At 33.1% G+C, this 20,904-nt stretch overlaps 1 protein-coding gene across 19 annotated transcripts in view; it reads left to right on the top strand.

The window, feature by feature from the left end:
* The first annotated feature begins 2,580 nt into the window (after positions 1-2,580).
* The window catches only part of LOC122005601, a 23,928-nt gene continuing 5,604 nt past the window's right edge, over positions 2,581-20,904 (top strand). For 5 of the 19 annotated variants that reach the window (XM_042560702.1, XM_042560700.1, XM_042560701.1 and 2 more), the window contains exons 1-5: positions 2,581-2,710; positions 3,335-3,753; positions 4,031-4,583; positions 5,532-5,637; positions 17,655-17,712. In XM_042560702.1, the coding sequence (XP_042416636.1) occupies positions 3,346-3,753; positions 4,031-4,583; positions 5,532-5,637; positions 17,655-17,712 (1,125 nt within the window). In that variant the 5' untranslated portion in view covers positions 2,581-2,710; positions 3,335-3,345. Of the gene's footprint in view, positions 2,711-3,334; positions 3,754-4,030; positions 4,754-5,531; positions 5,638-11,683; positions 17,713-20,904 lie in introns of those variants that run through there. The other 14 variants (XM_042560707.1, XM_042560703.1, XM_042560706.1 and 11 more) reach the window with 7 other exon arrangements.

Below are 20,904 nucleotides of genomic sequence, written 5' to 3' on the forward strand. Positions count from 1 at the left end.
TTTCTTCTCAATCTCTCCTATCACACTCTCTCCTCATTTTATCTCATCACACTTTCTCTCAATTCATTTTTTTCCCATCACACTTTTTCTCTCATCATATTTTCTCTCTCATCATTTTCTCTCATCATATGTTTCTCTCACATTCAACTCTCTTCCATCTAATTTTTTCTTTTATTTTCCTCTAAGGGTAAAAAAGGAAATTTATGTTCATTCCAATTGAAAATATTCAACTAACCAAATATTATTTTTAAGAATGATACCTAAGCTTATATCCATTTCATTTTATAATATTATGATATCAATTCTCATTCCAATTCTTAAGAGAGAACCAATTTTATCTAAGGACAAAACCCCTCTATACGTTGTAATTCTTAAGAGAGAACCAATTTTATCTAAGGACAAAACCCCTACGTTGTCTCTCTTTATTTAGCTATGAAATAGAAAAAAAAAATTGAAAAATTTATGAATAGTGCACTACGAAAGATAAATAAATTACAAAGAAAAGGTCCATACAAAAGTACTAACTGGTTACACCGTGGGACGGATACAAATTACAAGATGTACACAAAGTTATTTGTTAAAAAAAACAAAAAGAGAGAGAGAATTTGGTTTAAGGAGCTATTTATATGTGATTTCTAATGTTAAAATTTTAATTCATATTTTATGTAACCATTGATGATTAAAGAAACCCTATTTGGTCGCCATAAAAAATATCAATTTAATTAATGACTAGCTATTATACGAACAATCTTTCCATAATTATTTATGGAGTTAGATTAACCAAAAGGGAATTATTTAATTAATCAATTATGAATAGTAATTATATGTCACACTAAATAATTTTATTCAGTTGGCCAATGATTAATAATATCACTAGTTTGGTCAAAGTATAATAAACATTAAAAAAACATTTATATGAACTCTCTTCTAAATAGATATATTTACAAATATATTCTATCTAAATTCGATAAATATCTTATGAATTTCTTGTTTTTCACCTGATTTAATTAACTTTGTTAAGCGCAAATCATTCAAAAGAATTTTAAACAACTAATAATAGGGTGGTGATCTAGTATAATAACACCATTCAAGTCCCCTTATCTAAATGAATTATACAATATTTTTAAGATATATAATTTGGGATATTGTCCATCTTGGAGCTCCTGCGCTGGCTAAAGAAGTTTTTAAAATCTAACGTATCGTGAACTATTGTCATAACAATTTCGAATAGACCTATCTCATGAAGGCTCAACAAGTAGATGTGGGTTCAAATCTAGGGTTATAAACGAGCTAAGTCGAACTAAGTGGTGTAGTGTTTAAACTTATTTAATAAGGCAATTAAGTTAAACTAAACCTAAAATGAACCAAACCGTTAAAATGATTGTTCAAATTTGAGCTTAGATCATTTAGATGTCATCGAGCTCTCAATTTAAATTTGTTTGATTGTTTGAAACTTTTACATTTTAATCTTTTTTAGTCTATTATTTAAGTTTGATAATCTAAACTTATTTATTCATTTTAAAATTTATTTAGTATGCTAATAAGAGTTTTATTGATTAATATAGTTTAAGAACATTATACAAGAACTTTTTTTATGAACATTGTTCAAGAGAATATGTTCATAAATATTAACGAGTTGAATATATATGTGTTCAAGTTTATTTGTTTGGTTTAATGAGTTGTTTAAGCTTATTTATTCAATTAATCTTGTATATTAAATGAATATAAACAGGTTCTTATTAAGTTGAATACCAAACTTATTTATGAATTTTTGATTCATTTACCACCCTACTATTTATGCAGAAGTAAGATTTTCTAAAGTCCCACAAATTTCAATACGTTGTGTTGAAGATAATTATCGAGTTCAACATGATAGACTAGTGTTGAAGATAGCGATCGAGTTCAACATGATAGATACTAGTCGAGGGGCAAAAGAGATAACAGAATGACCGTAAAAGAAGCGAACATAATTAATATAAATAACTACGTGCTAAACCGATTGATCTCCAATGATAAAATGAATATTGCACTTGAGAATCTCCATGAAATGCTAATTGTGCTCTCATAAATTAACGAAGTTGGTATTTACATGGGTGGTTGATTCACTAAATCTTATGGTCAATTTCTAACAGGTGCAAAATGTTTCATTAGATGTCTAACCTCCTATATGTAAAGGATCATTGTATTAAGACAAATATTCTTATAATTTATCTCCTTTCAGATAGTGTAGAGTTGGCTCAAAGGAAAATACTAGGATCACAATTTCACCTTTGCTCCAATAGAACGCTAATAGTATATGGATTACGTGTATGTAAGGGTAATTGATGCCTAAAAACACGGTTATCCCCGAGCTCATGTTACTTTCCTTCACGAACACAACATTCTCCATTAACTTAACCTTCCTTCACAAGCCATTCCCTTTACAACAACGAACGTGTCCCCAAAGCTAACCAACCAACGAACCGAACGTTTCATGATACTGCCTTAAACCAACGGCCAGGATCGGTTCTTGAGGGCCGGACTCGAGGCCCACGCAAAAACGGGATTTGATAGGCCCCTCGGTTCCATTCTAATATTTTTATCCTAGTATTGTAATTGATTCTTTTCGGAGTCAGCGACTCAGCGGAGAGGAGACGGAGAGGAGAGAGAGAGAGAGGGGAACGGGATTTGTTCGATCGCTCGCTCGATTCGTAGTTCTTCGTGTTGAGGGGTGAGTACTCTTCCGTTCGATGTCTTAATTGAATATCGCTGACTTCCGATTCTGCATGTCATGCATTTTGTTCATAACTTGGGGTACTTTCGCGTTGGGCTTCTAATCATCAGTGTCTGGTTATTTTTGAGAGTCCGAGTTCCCTTCATTTTGTTTTCGGATTAGTTTCGATATTTGCTTTTACTAGGTAAAAATGTTTGGTTTATTTTTTTTCTTGATATTTCAATTTGATTGGAATTTTGATTATGCATCGTTCATTGTTTTCCAATATATATACTTTTTGAATCAGACTATGTTCTAAAACTGCCTAATTGTAGAAAAAAATTAATTAGAACTTGGATTTCTGAAGAGCAACACAAGAGCAGGTTGCTTTGATTTCATTTAGGTTATATCGGAACAATGTTTCGCCAGTGATTTCTGTCGCTTTCTTTTTCCTATTCGATGCGGCATGATGTGTGTCGGATTATTTTTGTATTTTAGGTTTCCTGTTGTTGTTGTTGTTTTTTTTAAAATTTTTTTCTGCACTACTAGGTTAAGAACACAAATAATTTGTTCTTCTTGGAAACCATCGGATTGCTTTTACTCAGTTCATTATTTTTTATAATTTCATCTACTTTTTCCTAGGAATTGAGAGAATGCCTACCACGAGATTCAAGAATGGGAATAAGGTGGAGGTTTGGAACAGGAGGGAGGTTCCCTCCGGCTCTTGGTGGAGTGCGGAAATCATATCTGGTAATGGGCACACATATTCAGTGAGGTATGATGGGTATCCGATGGACAGCACTGTAGCAGTGGACAGAGTGCCAAGAAAAGCCATTAGACCGCGCCCTCCTCCCTTAGAGGACCAGAATGAGCTGCAGATTGGTGATGTTGTCGAGGTGTTTGACAATAACTCATGGAAGATTGCTGAAGTCCGGATGATTATTGGTAATGGTTACTGTTCTATGAGGCTTCTTGGATCTTCTAGGAAATTTCCATGCCACAAATCTCGCATAAGGAGACAGCTATCTTGGCAAGGCAACAAGTGGATGGCGATTCATAAGGTATCATGATGCATTCTTTTTCGCAAGTTGCTGTTAAGTCAATATGAATGATGGTTGCTGTATTAGCATCCTTGTATGTTGTTTAACTCTCAGTTGAACAAATTTAACCAACTTACCTTGGTATTGTTGATCTCCATTACACCAAATCCTTTTTGTCACTTTAATCTTTTGTGAATATGCTTTTTGCAACTATTAGGCTGCTTATGCTGCCTGAGAATTAGGATCTCCTTCATGGCCATTTTGATGATGTTTGAATTAATTACTTTTTTTCCCTTAGGATTTTGGAGAAGAAAGTGATGGACAACTAAGCAGCTCAATGAGAGGAGGGACGCCCATCTGCCATGTGCCTCAGTCATGTGAGAAGATGAAGACTTCTTTTGGAGATAACCATTTTCCGGCAGTTTTCTCAGGCAGCATAAAGAAAAGACCACTTGATATGCATATTCATGCTGACATGTGCAATGCTGGAAGAAAAAAGATGCGAGCAATCATGAAAGATGGCATTTTCCAGCAAGAAACTACTGAAAACTCATCAAAGTGTGCACTGAAGATGGACTTTCTTGCTTCAAGTGGAAGATTGCTTGGTGAAAAATATACACATTGTTACTTAAATAAGAGAGTTATTCCATCCAGAAATGAATCAGGAAGGAGTATGCTACATTCAGATAAGGAAAAGAATCTTTTGAATAGTTCTGTACTTAATGCTGCTGAAAGCACTTCATCCTCTGTGGGTAGTTGTAGTGTCAGCGGTCATGAAGAATGCTATAGCCAATCTGATCATGCAGAAACTTCCAGTGGTTTTGAAACAGACTCATCTTTTTCTAGGAAAGGTGACTTACACGTGCAAATCCATGAGTTTGAGTTGAGTGCATATAGGTCCACTTTAAAAGCATTCTATGCTTCTGGCCCAATAAGTTGGGAACGAGAAGCATTGATGACAAACCTTCGTCTAATGTTAAACATATCCAATGATGAACACTTAATGGAGATAAGGAATTTGGTAAATTCTTAAATGACTACAATGTCACTGTAGTTGACTAGAAGATATGCTTAAGTTTGAGTTACAAAATAGCATGAGTAAAACTCAAAATGTTTGATATGTACAAAGTTGAATTTAAACTATGTAGCCATCATTTTTTGTATCCTTAACATTTCACTATGAGAAGTACTCATGGGATGAATTTCTTTACTCTGAATTTGCTTCAATTGTTTTACTATCTTACCTCATTTTATGGATATTTATTCTGAAAATATAAATGCTGTGGTAGGTACAAATACTAATAAGTTATTTATTGTTCTGAAAAAACTTATATGTTGGACCTCAGATGTCAAGTTACTTTGTCAAGAGGATCTTTATAAGAAAAGCATATTTATCGTTATCAGCATTGTTTGGATTCAAAATCAGTGGGTTACTTTAATATTAGAAGATAATGCCTAAGTTGGTTACACTTGAAGTTAACAGTGTTTATATGGAAGCTAAAATGCCAATGGATAAGGTCAATTTATAAAAGATTTTATTTTGGTAAGCTGATGTTTGGCACATGGGCTTTACTTATACAACTTATTGAGTTTATAGGGTTGGGAATTGTCTAAAGACCATGATGATGGGAATCTCTTATCACTGATAGTTTGGTCATGCTCACTTTTGCATGCTTTGTTGTCACGATGTGTAGGTTTTCTGCATTCCTTGTGGCACTAGTATGCTACAAATTCATTTGATTTTCTCGATTTTCTTTCTGTCCTGTTGACTGAATTGATACTTGTCATCCCTCTTCCAGGGCCAAAGATGGAGGCTTCTAAACTTTGCTTCCATAGGCCTGTGATGATGGTGGAATTGCCACTTTGCTCTTCCATCAGTGGGGCAAGATATCCTTATCCATATGGGTATATCAGTTTTGGTATTTCTATTTTGTTTGTTCTTATTTCAGGCTTTTTTTTTGCCTATGATAATGCATTATGAAAGGATCCTTAACCAAAATGCATACAGAACATATCTCATTGCATTAAACTGATATTTGAAACCATTTATAATATTAAACATTTGATCTTTGATTTAATTGTTCATGTAGAACCAGAACAATTGTTTTTATGATGCATAATTAGACACCAAACTTTAAACATGTGTCTATTAATAATCTATTACTTGATGCCGCATAGCAGGTATATTTAGCTTAGCACCAACTCTTGCTACTTGCTAGAGTAAGCTAGATCATGCTATAGTATTATGGACATAGGCAACTGAAAAGTACTTAGTTTAAACTTATTGACATGCAATTTCAGATACAAAATGGTTAATTGTATAGTGAGTTCTGGCCCTTGCAATAAAGGGATAATAAAACCAAGATATTCTGACTATGTTGACATTGTATAAACATCCTTGGGTATACATTCAGAAGAAAGCCAAATGATCTGGCTTCACATGATGAGTTAAAGAACCTTGTTTACCTTACAGCTCAGAACTGGTGGCGTGATGTTCATGTCCGGGGAAGGGACACAAAACAGAGGGGAAAGGATAAGAAGAAAAAACAATAGGAATGAAGTGTATTATGCAGGTTATGGACGGAAAGAAAAAGCATTATGCTAAGTCAAATAAAAATAAAAATTGTTTGATATGTATTAATATTATGCAGGGTATTAAAGCAAACTGCCTTGAGCCATCTTGACCCAATTGAGCCGACACACCACAGAGATTTAGGATTATTCCCTCCCCTTTTGATCCCCTTATTTCCAGAACCAAATGTGAATAAAAATTTCATAAAAAAACAACTTTAAAATTGGATAACAAACAGATCAATTTATAACATTCCTTATTACTAATAAAGAGAACTTTTACTTGTCTTATTAATTGGGGCCGCTGCTTATACTAGACCAGTGCCTTGCATTGGATAGGAGCAACTGCCCCTAAGACATCTGTATTTTTGTAGTGGTTAATCCACATGCCTATTAATACATCTGACTTCACAAGCTGAAGTTGGACTAACATAACTAGAATTGAAATCATGGTTGTCAAGATTGGCTTATATCAGTGCTGACCACTCGATTTAGACCAGTATTTGGAAAGACTAATTTAATCTTTCCTGAGAAATCAATAATCCCATATAGAGATTCAAACAAATATTACCTAGAAATAAGTTAACACCATTAAAAAGTAGATTAAATTATTTAAAAGTTTGTTAAATCATGAATGAAAAGGATGTATTAGGTGGAAGTTTTCTCAATTTAAGTTTATTTTGACTAACTCGACCAATCTTGCCAACTTTTTTTTTTTTTTTTTTATATCAATCTTAGCGTTATTATTAGTAAAGGCACACATGAGAGAGAGAGAGTCCCTGTGTTCTCATGACTTCTAGTTTAAGTCGCTAATTTCCTCACAGAATAAGATTGGTTATGAGATCAATAGAACGACTATATTGTTGCAAGTGATATACCACTAAGTAGACCAAGCATCTCATTCATGTCTTCTTCATTTAGTGTTGAGAGATGTTTCTATTGATGGAGAATACAGAGCACCATCGTCTACCAATATTGCCTCAACACTCCTCAGTTAAACCTAATAATATGAAATATCAAATAATAATTTGTTTCAGTAAATAATATATTAGTATATAATATCTTTTAATAACTTTATATTAACTAATTCAACAGATTAATTTTTTGTTTTTTTACTAAAAAATATAATAATATTTGGTATTTCTAGAATATTATGTTATTACATAATAACAATAATATTCATTATTATATTATTAATCTAATAATAGCAGTAATATGAAATCATTGATAATGTACCTAATTTAGTTCGACTATTCATTATTTGTATATTTGTATTGTGTTATTATGCTATTTCATGTGGCATATTATATATCTTTATTATAATTAAACATCATTTGTGATATTTTATATCAAATTATTTATTTTTTCACTCTTTTTTTCCTTGAAAAATTCCCAACAATTTCAGTTTCACCAGTCCTACCATTCTGATACAAATGTTAGATTTTTTTTTTGACTATGACCCTGATATTGGTACTGTTATCAATTTGGACAACCATGACTGCAATAGGCTCATGTATAGGTACAAGTAGGTCTGAGAGCTGTGATTTGATTAGTCAGCATATGATGTATCTGGAATCTTAGTAGTAAATCATACTTGGAACCGTAGTAGGATGGATGATTGTAAGTATTATGAACTTTAATCATGGTTAAGGATGGACTCTCATGTTTTACCGAATAATTTTTTTGGAATTGGACCTAAAATTAAGTTGGCTTTTGGTTTGCATAACTTAAATTGTGTTCCATAGAGTTTAAGTTTATCTAGTTCGAGATGGGTTGAAACCAAGCTTTATATACTTTGTACAGGCAACTATAGCAACGACATGGGTGAAACATGTAATTTCAACTGTGCCAGCTAGTTTTGGTTTCAATACACAAGCGGCATGGCACATATTGCTCATGCTAATCAAAACCAGATGAAATTTCAAGTAGTAGTAACGGACTATGTATTTGAAAAAGGAGAGAAACATCAATAGTTACTATGCTGCTGATTCAGAGATATCTTGTAATTGGAAACATCAATAAATCCTTTGGCATTATTAGGATTTTGAAATTGTAAAATTGCAAATTATTTCAGGGGGAAAAATTTGGGCCATATGAACCTGCAGTATTTAGTATAACCAAGAAATTATTCTTATCTGTTTGAATAAGTTGAATAAATTTGTACAATTGCAGAATGTGTATAAGCAAACCATAGACATCTTGGGAGTTATTTATGGCCTAGAGGAAGGTCATGTGTCGAGTTAATGATCAGTATCTATAACACTGAAGCTTTAACTTATATGTTCCCAACATATTTAGGAAGTGTTTGACTAGTGGCAGCATAAAGCACAACTGGGACAAAGAGTAACTATTTCAATGAATATCCTTAATGGTACAGTGCATATCCTATTCGACAATGTAGTATACATTCACTCATGGTGACAGCCTTAGACATATATTTTTCATTTGATCTCAAACATTTTTTATGGATTTGAAGAATATGACGCTCACTGATTTCTGTTTCCATCTAATAAATGAAAACTTAATGGTTAGGTTTATACTAGTCTTGGAGATCCAGGTGTTCCATCTTGACTAATGGTGAAATATAGAAAGCGACATTATATAAAGTAACATTTAGCTGTACTATATTTGCAAAGAAATTATTCATTTCTTCGGACTACCAGGATTTTCTGAAGATCTAGCAACCCGTCATTTTAATTCCTATATAACTCCCTGACTGGGAAACACTGACTGAAATATTAGACAGAAGCAAGAAAAAAGTATTGCCTTAGATATTTATAGGGCTATTATATAAACAATAATTAACAGTTTGTATTCTAGCTGCAAATAACTTATTGTTCTTTTTGTTGAAAATTTTCTAAAATAAAACCTAAGTGCTTTAGAGCTCCCTAACTATACATGGCAGGTGAAGATAGTAAAGTAAAGTCAGTTACAATATTATGACTTGTAGTATAAGTATCTAACCTTGCATTACATATGATTTCATATTCCATTCCATGGTGAATTCCATAGATAGTGAACCATTAATGGGTAAACTTCTTTGTGAATAGAGATTCTTTATCTTATGGCATGAACATCTAAGTCATCTTATCATGCTCCACAAACCATCCAAGTTATTGTATTTACAACAACAACCAAGCCTTATCCCACTAGGTGGAGTCGACTTTATGGATCCTTTTACGCCATGGAGCTCTATCTTCAACTATATCATCATCTATATTTAAATAAATTTTATCTTGGTTTATTGCTACTAACCAAGTCTTTTTTAGTCTTCCTCTTCCTTCTTTAATATGCGTGTTTGTCATAGTTTCACATCGCCTAAGTGGAGCATTTATTGATCGTCTAAGTATATTCTTGTACCATCTTAAACGTGTCTCTCAGAGTTTTTCCTCAATAAATGCAACTTCGACTTTCTTTCCAATGCTCTCATTTCTTATTTTGCCCATGCTCGTATGTCCACACATCCACCTTAACATCCTCATCTCTGCTCATATGCTCAAGTCATAGCCTAACATTCAGTTCCATATAACCTAATAGGTCTAATTGCGGTTTTGTAGAATTTTCCTTTAAGTTTTAGAGGTACTTTACGATCACATAAAACACCTGACGCTCTCCTCCATTTCAACCATCTTGCTTGTATTCTATGTAAGACATCTATCTCAATCCCTCCATCATTTTGCAAAAATGATCCTAAATATCTAAACCTCTCGGTTCTAGGCAACTTGTCGTCTCCTATCTTAATAATTGTCTCATTATATCTAATGTTGCTAAACTTAAATCCATATATTTTGTCTTTATTCTACTAAGCCTAAAATCTTTCCCTTCTAGTGTTTCCCGCTGAGATTCTAGTTTCACATTTACTCTTTCACGTATTTCATTTACCAAAACAATATCATCTATAAATAATATGCACACAGTACTGTGTCTTGAATATGTGTAATAAATTCGTTTATATTAGTGTAAAAAGATAGAGACTTAGAGTTGATCCATGATGTAACCCTATTTTTATTGGAGATACTCAGTTATTCCGCCTGAAGTCTTTACTTTAGTCGTTATATCCTCGTACATATCCTTAATTAGTTCAATATATGTTACGCTAACACTTCTCTTTTCTAGAATTCTTTATATAATTTCTGTTGGGACTCTATCATAAGCTTTTTCTAAGTTAATGAATATATGTGTGGATCTTGTTTTTGCTCCCGATATTTTTCAATTAATTATCTAAGAAAATGTATAGCTTCTATTGTCGACCTTCCAGGCATGAATCCAAATTGATCTTCGGTTATCGTGGTCTCCTTCCTTAATCTTTTTTCTATTTCTTTTTCCCAAAGTTTATGGTATGACTCATTAGTTTAATATTCCTATAGTTTACACAATTTTGTATGCCACCCTTATATAAGGGAATTAGAGTACTTATCCTCTATTGATTAGATATTTTTTTCATGTTCAATATCATGTTCAATAATTTTGTAAGACATTCAATATCTTGTTTCCCTAAGCACTTCCATACCTCTATCGGAATATCATCTGGTCCAATGACTTTTTCATTGTGCATCCCATTTAAAACTTGTTCTACTTCTGAAGTTTGAACTCTACGATAAAAATATAAATTTCTATTCTTATTTGACCTACTTAAATTACTTAAATTAAGTTGATCGCCTAAACCTTCATTAATTAGTTGATGAAAATACCTCTTCCATTCTTTTATTTCTCTATCGTTTACCAGTACCCTATTACATTATTTTTAATACATTTTATTTGGATAAGATCTCTTGTCTTCCTTTCTCTTACGTTAGCAATTCTATAAATGTCTCTTTCTCCTTCTTTTGTATTCAATTTTTGATATAATCGTTCAAAAGTTTCATTCTTTACTTTATTCACTACTCTCTTAGTTTTTTTCTTGGTTATTGTATATTTTTTAAATTTTTTCTCGTTCTTACAAATATATAATTCCTTATAAGCTATTCGTTTTTTCATTCACTTTCTCTTGTACTTTCACATTCCACCATCAAGATTTTTTATTTAGTGGTGTATGTCCCTTTGACTCACCGAGCACACTGTTAGTTACTATTTTCAACTTTGATACTATCTTATCCCATTAGAATCACTGTATATTTTACCTAATGCTTGTACTTCTACCTTTTCCTTGAATATATTTTGCTTCTTATCCTTTAACTTCCATCACTTAATTCTAGGAGTCGTATATATTATACTTGAGGTCTATATCCAACACTACTAACCTATGTTGGGTAGTTAAGCTTTCTCTAGGATGACCTTGCAATCTTTACAAATCTTTCTATCCTTCTTCCTAACCATAAAAAAGTCAATTTGCGATTTATTATTCCCACTACGCGACTAAGTGTTCTTCTCTTTTATTAAAAAACGTATTGACTAATATAAGGTCATATGTTATCGCAAAATCTAATATAGTTTTTCCTTCCTCATTTCTCGTTTCAAACCTATAACCCCCATGTACTCTCTCATATTCCTCATTTTTCACTCCAACATGCCCATTTAAATCACCTCATAGTAAAATCATTTCATTTGGCGGAATATTTTGTAATATTTTATCTAAGTTGTCCAAAAAATTAATTTGGTAGCTTCATCTAATCCTACTTGCGCTGTATATATGCTAATTATGTTCATAGTTTCTTTTGTCACTATTGTCTTAAGGGCTATAATTTTATCCCCGTTTTTAACTACTCTTAAAATTTCATCCTTTAACGAATTATCTATAACAATATCCACTCTATTTATTACTTTACTCTTTCTTGCGAACCATAACTTAAAACCCGAGTTCTCTATCAATTTTGCTATCTCGCCTACCTATTTTGTCTTTTGTACACACAAAATACTAATTCTTCTCCTAATTATCGTATATACTACTTCCATTGATTTATCGGTGAGTGTTCCTATGTTCCATGTTCTAAATCATAGATTATTAGTTTTTCTATCATATTTGTTCTTATCCAATCTATGATGCGAGAACTTTTGCCTATTTAACACTACACCTAAATTCTCATGGAGATATAGGGTCCTTGTCGATATGTTACAATTGGACTTTGCAACGCGAACTCTTGCATATTTAGCACTACACTCGAGTTCTGGAGATGTAGTGGTCCTTGTCGAGACGTTACAGTCAGACCCTGCAATGTGTTTCTTCCGGGGAACAACCTAACATTAATACAATAGTTTAATGGATCCATTCATTGAATATTTATCATAATTTTAAGGCTAGCCGGCAACCTAACGCAATGCAATCTTCCTCCCTTATCCGGGCTTGGGACCAGCCATAACTAGGTCATCTACTACTTCTAAGTCAATGTCTCTTAGTTAGGAGTTTAATTCTAAATGCATATCCAAGACATTGGATCAGTGGATAATCTTAGACGTGGATTCTCATTCGTAGATGTTTAATGGGGCTAAGATAAGGTGATTGTGGTAGCTAGCTGTGTTGTTAAAGGCGCGCCTGAGAGGCGTCAGGTGCACAAGGCGTGGGGAAAAATGCCTGTTCCCACGTAAGGCGTCAGGCGCGCGCCTAGGGCGCGACGCCTTGCACCTCAACTGAGGTGCGATCGAGGCGCGATCATGAACATTTTTGGATTTTTACCCCAAAAAACATTTCAAACCAATTTGGTTTGGAATTAGGGCACGAAGAAGAAAAGGATTAAAAGGAAGAAGAAAAGAATGCAAGAAGGAGAAATCTGAACCCGAGCCTACTCGGAGCATTTCTGTCCGTTGCCGCCGTCGTTGCCTGAGTCGCGCCGTCGCCCATGCATGTTTTTTTTCCTTACTTTTTTTTGTTTTTCTGTTCTTCTTCTTCTTCTTCTCCTCCTCTTCTTTTTCTTCTTCCTTTGTTATCTTCTTCTTCTCTGCTTCTGTTATTTCGTTTCTTCTTCTTTTTTTCTTTTTCGTTTTCACTTTTAAGTTTTTCTTCAATCTTCTTTTCTTCTTCTTTTTCTTTTTTTTTTCCTTGTGTTGAGATGCTGGTTCGTGTTTGTTGCTCTTCTACTTTTTCTATTTTTTCTTTGTGTTGAGATGCTGCCCGGTTTTGTTTTTTTACTATTTTTCCATTTTTGCAGGTTGATTGGTGTCCGATTTTTCTTTTTTTGGGTCTTATTTTTCCATTTTTGCTGGTTCGTGTTCTGTTGACTGCTGCTATCCGATTTTTCATTTGTTTTCCTTTTCTTCTTCTTTTTTTGTCCTTTTTTTTATTGCTGGTACAGTGCTTTTCTATTGCTGGTATAGTGTTGATTTTATTTTATTTTTGATTTTTTAGGCTATTTTCTTATTCAATTATCATGGAAGGTAGTAGTGATACTCTAACATATATATCAAAAGATCCGGCATGAAGTTATTTTCAAAGAGCTAATCCGGATAACAAAAATGATTTGATTTATAATTTTTGTCAAAAAGTTACAAAAGGGGTATCTATCGTGCAAAACAACATCTTGTTGGGGGGTTTCGAAATACGACTTGCAAAAGATGTTCGCCTCATGTATGTGAAGAAATAAAAAATTTCATGGAGAAAAAGACGGACAAAAGTAATCTTTCTAAACTTGCAACATTGGACTTTGAGGATGTAGACCCTCTTGGTGATGATATTGATATGGATGATATTGGAGCTAAAGCTGTGTCGCCTATAAGTACAAGTACAAGTTTTAGATCAGTGACTATGCAAAAAAAGGCCAAGACAAATAGGTCTAATGGATACATATTTTGCTCCTAATTTGTAAAAAAAATGTTGAAAGTAGAAAGGGAAAAGAGAGACAAACTACGATAAATGAGGCATACAAGAAAGAATTGAGGGAAAAAGTTTGTATGACTATAAATGAGTGGATGTATGATGCGACAATTCCTTTTAATGCCGTTAACTATTCAAGCTTCAAAAAGATGTTGGACTTGATTGGCCTATGGTGTAGGTCTAAAAGGACTTAGTTATCATGAAGTGCGGGTTCCTTTTCTAAAAAAGAATGTTGATAGTGTGACAAATGATTACATTACGTCATGTGAAACAGAATGAGCCAAGTATGGTTGTAGTTTGATAGCAGATGAGTGGACAAACAAAAGGCAAAGGACATTGATTAATTTTTTAGTGAATTTTCCTAAAAGTTCAGTTTTCATCGAATTGGTTAATGCTTCTGATTATGCAAAGACCGGAGAGAAATATTTCAATTGCTTGATCGATATGTGGAGCATGTAGGAGAAGCAAATGTTGTTCAAGTTGTTACGGATAGTGCAAGTAACAATGTGCTTGTTGGCAATAATCTATTTAATTCTTTCTTATCAATATGTTTTTTCTTATATATATTAAACTTATCTTGTTTTCTAACTTCTTTTGTAGGAAAATTATTAGAAGCAAAAAGATCACACTTGTTTTAGAGTCCTTGTGCTGCGCACTGCATTGACTTGATCTTAGAAGATATTGGGAAATTGATTGATTTTAAAGCAACATTGAAGAAGACAATGAGTGTGAATGCTTACATTTATGTTTGCCCAGGTATGGTAAATATGTTGAGGCAATTCACAAGACAAAAAGAGCTTTGTCGGGTGGGTGTTACAAGATTTGCTATAGCTTTTCTCACTCTTGAAAGGATACACCTACAGAAACAAAATTTAAGAAAGATGTTCATTTCAAAGGATTGGATAGAGAGTAAATGGGCAAAAGAAGCCGTGGGGAAGAAGGCAGCTAAAATCATCATGACACTTAGATTTTGGAGCAATGTTGTGCATTTTTTAAAGATATGTGGCCCTTTAGTCCGTGTTTTAAGACTGATTGATGACGAAAGAAAACCTGCAATGGGCTATATTTATGAGGCTATGGATAGGGCAAAAGAAACAATTATGAAGACCTTTAATGAGAAAGAAGAGAAATACAAAGAAGTAATTGAGATCATTGATAAGAGATGAGAATGCCAAATTCATCGGTCTTTGCATGCTGCAGGACATTATTTGAATTTAGAATATTTTTATTCATACACAGATTCAAATATCTGTAGAGAAGTGGTGAAAGATTTGTTTGAAATTATGGAGAGATTGGTTTCAAGCGCTGCTGAGCAAGATAAAATCACTACCTAGCTCTCTATATATCGAAAGGTAGAAGGGCTATTTGGGAGGAATGTGACAATTAGACATAGTATTATCTCCAGTAGCATGGTAGGAATGCTATAGAGCAAATACCCAGAATTGTAAAAGTTTGCTATTAAAGTGCTTAGCCTCACTTGTAGTGCTTTCGGCTGTGAGCGCAATTGGAGTGTATTTGAGTAGGTATGTAATAAATATAAATGTATAATACTATTAGTATTCTATTTTTATTAGTAGAAAATATTCTTTGCTATTTTATTATACTTATTCTGATTTTTGACATTTTGTAGAATCACAGCAAAAAAAGGAATAGGCTAGCTCAGCAACGCTTAAATGATTTGGTATTTGTGAAATACAACCGTATCTTAAAACTTTGGTATAATGCACGTGATAAGATTAACCCCATTTGTTTGACAGATATTGATGACAGTAATGAATGGTTGATGGATAGAATGGATGGAGAAACTGATAATGAAGAAGATGAGTTGGTTTTTGAAGGTGATGACTTGACATGGGATGCCATTGCTAGGGCTAGTGGAGCTGAAGAGCCTGAATATTGTACTAGAGGAAAAAACATTGCATCCATATCCTCTAGTTCACATGCTAGGCCTAAACAAGTCGAGAAGGGAAATATATCTTCCTCTATGAGATATGCATCTCTAAGACTTAGAGATGAAGAAGAAGAAGAAGAAAAAATTGAATTTGAAGAATATGAAGATAAAGAAGAAGAAGAATACAATGAGGATGATCTTGAACTTGATGATTAATTTGACTTAGTACGTTTATTTTGATGAACTTTGTTAGTTTAGATTAAAAAGTTGAAATTTGAAAGTTAAACTTTTATTAATTTTATCATTGTGTTTTTTTGCTTGTCATATTTGATATTTGTGTGTGTGGAATATTAATAGTTATCATATTTGACATATTATATGAGTGTGTTAGTAGTTTAGTAATCAACCTCATGTTCAAGAGGCACGCGCCTCGGGCGCCTCGGGCCCCTCGGGCTCTAGGAGCCCTTTGCGCCTCGGTGCGTCTCGCGCCTCTAACAACACTGGTAGCTAGTGCTTTTCTACATGCAGATATTGTTTGAAGGGACAACTAGATTCTTGGGCTTTGCCAAAATTTATACCTCAATTATGAGCCTCTTTTTTTGTTTGGATTTGGCATGTCTGGGCATCTAATGGTTGGAACTGAATATTTCACATTTAGCCTGTCAGCAGACTCTAATTTGGATATTTTGTTGCAATCTGGAAACAGTCTGATAGCCTGTCTCATTTTCTGGACGGAATGACCATTGGAGTACAATCAATTTTGTACTTATTTTCTACAATATATATTTTTGTTTATAGTTATTTTTGTGATGTGTAGTATTCTGACTATAGCTTGATTATCTTGCATAAAGTAATGTTGGCAGACTTGTACGCTAGTATGTTCACATTTGATATTAGTGCACCAGAACACATTTGCAGAGGTATGTCGTCCTTTTTCACAATTTTACTTTTGGATGTATTGCACATGTATATATATATTAGCTGAAATCTAACTTTTATTTTCTTTTCAAGGCAGAAGTAAAATTATTGATCTATTGACAATTTTGTTCAGTTCTTTTTATTCTGGGAACAATTATTTACCTGATCTAACCAATGATTGCAAGTAGGTGGAACTGATTTTTTTAGTTGCATTTTTTCTGTCCTCTGTTATGCTCTGTGGAATTTTGATAATCCTTAGACTCTCAGTCCTCTTCTGATTAGTTCTTGTACATATCTAATAAATTCTGGCAATTTACATAAATTTATTAATGAAACTTAATAAAGCCACTTGTATTTTTTATTCATCAATGTCTCTGCTTTTCTTTTTAGACAATCTTGACATCCGCTATCATTTGATTCTCGGTTGATTATACTTTGTAGAATTTTGATCATTATAAGACTCTCAGTCCTTTCAGGATTACTACTTGTATTTATATAATATAAATTCTGGCAATTTACATAAATTGATTAATGAAACAAGAATATCAATAAGGCCACTTTGTTTTCTCTATACATTGATGTCTCTGTTTTTCCTTCTTAGAAATTGTAACTACTAATTGAATATGTTAGTTAATTTTTCACTTTCACTAATCTATGAATCAGATTTATGCTGTGCACCGATGTTCATATATTCTGACCACTTATCCTTGCCACAATCAGAAATGGTTTTGATTTTAATTTTTCTTTGCATTTTCTTTGGTTTCATGTGACCATTGACAATGTTAAAAGTGTTCGTAGGTGGGATCTCATCAGTTTGCAGCATAGCACATTCTATATGAGGTTTGTGTCAAAAAAGGTATTTTATATTAACAATGACGCTCTTAAATTTAATCAATCTGCATAAAAGAGCATTACACACCACCACATATTATTATTTATCATAACATAATACACATGCAAGCCTTGAACACTTTCAATTGCAGATAGTATGAAAAAAATATTTCACAAAAATACAAATTGTGCTTTGTGTGTCATGGTTTGAGTGAGTGCGGTTTTATAAAACCTAGGAACAGTCATTCCAATGATGTGGCAATTCTATCAGTAAGTCCTTCATGTTTGTCAAGTAATTGTGCCATCGAGATGCTAAATAACACTCATGACACATCCACCTGCAACAGTCGGGATGCAAGAGTAAGAGACACATGTACAAGTATAATACTAAATAAGAATGATTTATTAAAATGGAAAAAAATAAAAAAATTATCCTACTAGCTAAGATCGAATACAAAAAGATAAAATACACGTTTCATAAATATAAAAGGAAATGCAAGAAATGGAAATATAAAAGAAAAATGCAAGAAATGAATAATAGTTCAATGAAAACTCCTAATTATTGCAAAACTCCTATAGCAACTATATCTTAGAGCAACGAAGGTAGTTTTGAAGCTAAACATAATACCTAGAAAACTAGTGGGAGAGTGCGCCACAAGCTAACACAAAACTGTAAAATGAGAAAGGTAAATATAAATTTCTTAATATACATGTGCATGTGTGTGCATCTCGAATCTAATCATCGCTATAACCATGGATGATCTGGCCTATGCATCAAGTATCACTCTTTGCTCAATGCAAGTGACTCATCGTCATTGTAAAATAAGGGGTGAAACACTTGTGTGAACCCTAAGGTTTTTCTATATAAGGTTGTTGTTAGGATATATGATCTCCCAACTAGGTATCAATGATCCTAATTGTCTCACCCTTTATAACCTAAAAATAATGTGATATCAGTGGCACAAATAATCATGCTTGTAATATTCCCAGCCACATGATGCCTTAATTAGGCATCTATATTCAAGCCTCATGTGCCTTATAATATCCTTGATGTTAGATGTTATGGAATCATTATTAGATATTAATAAACCAAAGGATGTTGGACTTCTGGATTAGCCACCGCGTGCGCTTCCCGATTTACTTTGGTGGTCGGTGGGAAACTTCCGTGGGTACGGGCCGGTCATCCTAAGGATAGTCAATGAGGCTAACTGGGATTATCATATTATTAGATATTAATAACATTAATTATCATGTGCCTATCATTAATGCTTGCCTGTAGCCATGTAATCACTAGGCTAAAAGACCCATTGGACTAGTCCAAGATTAGAGCTGTGTCAGACGGGCCAACCTGGGGCGGAGCAAGGGGGGGGGGCGGGGTGGGTCGGACCGTCATTTTGGTGGGTTGTGGGTTAGGGGGTCAATCCGCGGGCCCATCAAAAATAAAAAAGTTTCATATCTTTAATTTTTTTACTTCGAAAATATTTCATCATTCAAATAGAATCCAGAAACAGATATTTTAAATGTAAATGAGCATAAACGAGTACACATATTTGATAAAAAGTACTATTTTTATTTCAAAATTATAACAAAGAAAGATAATAAATTGACATAAAACTTAATTTATATGTGTTTTTCAATCCACAGGCCAACCCAAGCCCGTAGCGGGTCGACCCGCATGGGTTGCGGGCCTAGGTGGGTCAGCCCATGGCGGACTTAGGTTGATAAAATTTCAACCCAACCTACTCAAATTGTTTGGCGGGTTGGGCCAACCTGACGGGTCCAACCCAAATTAACAGCTCTATCCAAGATGCATATAACTCCTAATATCATATCCTTATTGAACTTCAACTCTAGATATTAAAATTGTGCACTAGGTTTTTCATGTTATGGTAATGTGTTCACAAACAATATTTTAGATCTAGTAATATGTGGTAATAAAAAAATATATTTATGTATCAATATTGGCAAAAGGATAGTAATACTAAATATGTGTCATCCTCAACATTAGAAATAACATCACTAAATATAAAGTATCAAATAATAAAGTTTTCTTTTCTAAGCCTGTATCACCGTAGATGGTAAGAAGATATACATGCTCCCCATGGAATAAGATGATGAGTCGTGTGCTATTTGACATTGGTAGAATTTATCGTTTTGCTGTTAGATCGAAAAAAAATGATTAACCAAGTTAGGTAATGTCGAACTTGTGGCGATCGGTCCGACCCCATAAAAGTTTCCCACTGGCCGCTAGGATAAATCGGGAAGTGCTCGCCATGGTGGCCCAGAAGCCCAACAACCTTTTCTTTTTCCCCTTATTCCTATTTTTTTATCTCTAGTTTTTCCCCATCATTGATTCTTTTACCTTCTTCATCGGCCGACAAGGGTAAACACAGAGCCTTAGGGAGAAAAAAGTACATTGTTACGGTAGAGGACATAGTGGACACAATAGAGGTGATAGATTACTAGGAAACATATAAAAGATAATTAAATATGATATAATTTCTAATCTTATATATATATATATATAGTTCAATTTTAAACAGATCAAAATAAATCTCCTAATCACCATGTCTACTTGGTGGACTCCACCTAACCCTAAATTAACTTGTACTCAATCCTAAGTTTTAAAATATTAGTTAAATTTAATTAATTTAATTATTTTAAAATACAAAATTTTTAAGTAAGATAAAATTTGGTATTTAAAAGATTTTATTGTGTTATAGCCTTTGTGATACTTATCATCCAAGAATTATCATATATATATATATATATATATATATATGTTATTAATAAATCAAAGTCATCATCCCCTTGTCTTTTTACCATAAAATATAAAATTTAGGCAACACTTTTATATATTCTTAAAATACAATAATTACATTAATTGATAACTAGTTTGAAGTTGTTAAATAAATGTAACATAATCAATCTTAAATCATCAATAACTATATATATATAAAGATGTTGAAACAGAAGATGAATCTTCATGACCATTATTGAATTTGATGCCTATGTGAAACTAAAGATCAATCTTCAATCACCATTATAAATGCAAGATCTTAGTTTTGATGCTTTTTTTACAATCAAGTATAATTAAGACTATTTAATTATGTGTAATAATAGTAATAATAATAATATAGATTTTAAATTTATACATAAGTGAATAGTTGTTATAAAAGATTTAATAAGCACCAAACGTCTCACGAAATAATATTAA

Source organism: Zingiber officinale, chromosome 7B (genome assembly GCF_018446385.1).
Source record: "Zingiber officinale cultivar Zhangliang chromosome 7B, Zo_v1.1, whole genome shotgun sequence".
NCBI lineage: Eukaryota > Viridiplantae > Streptophyta > Magnoliopsida > Zingiberales > Zingiberaceae > Zingiber > Zingiber officinale.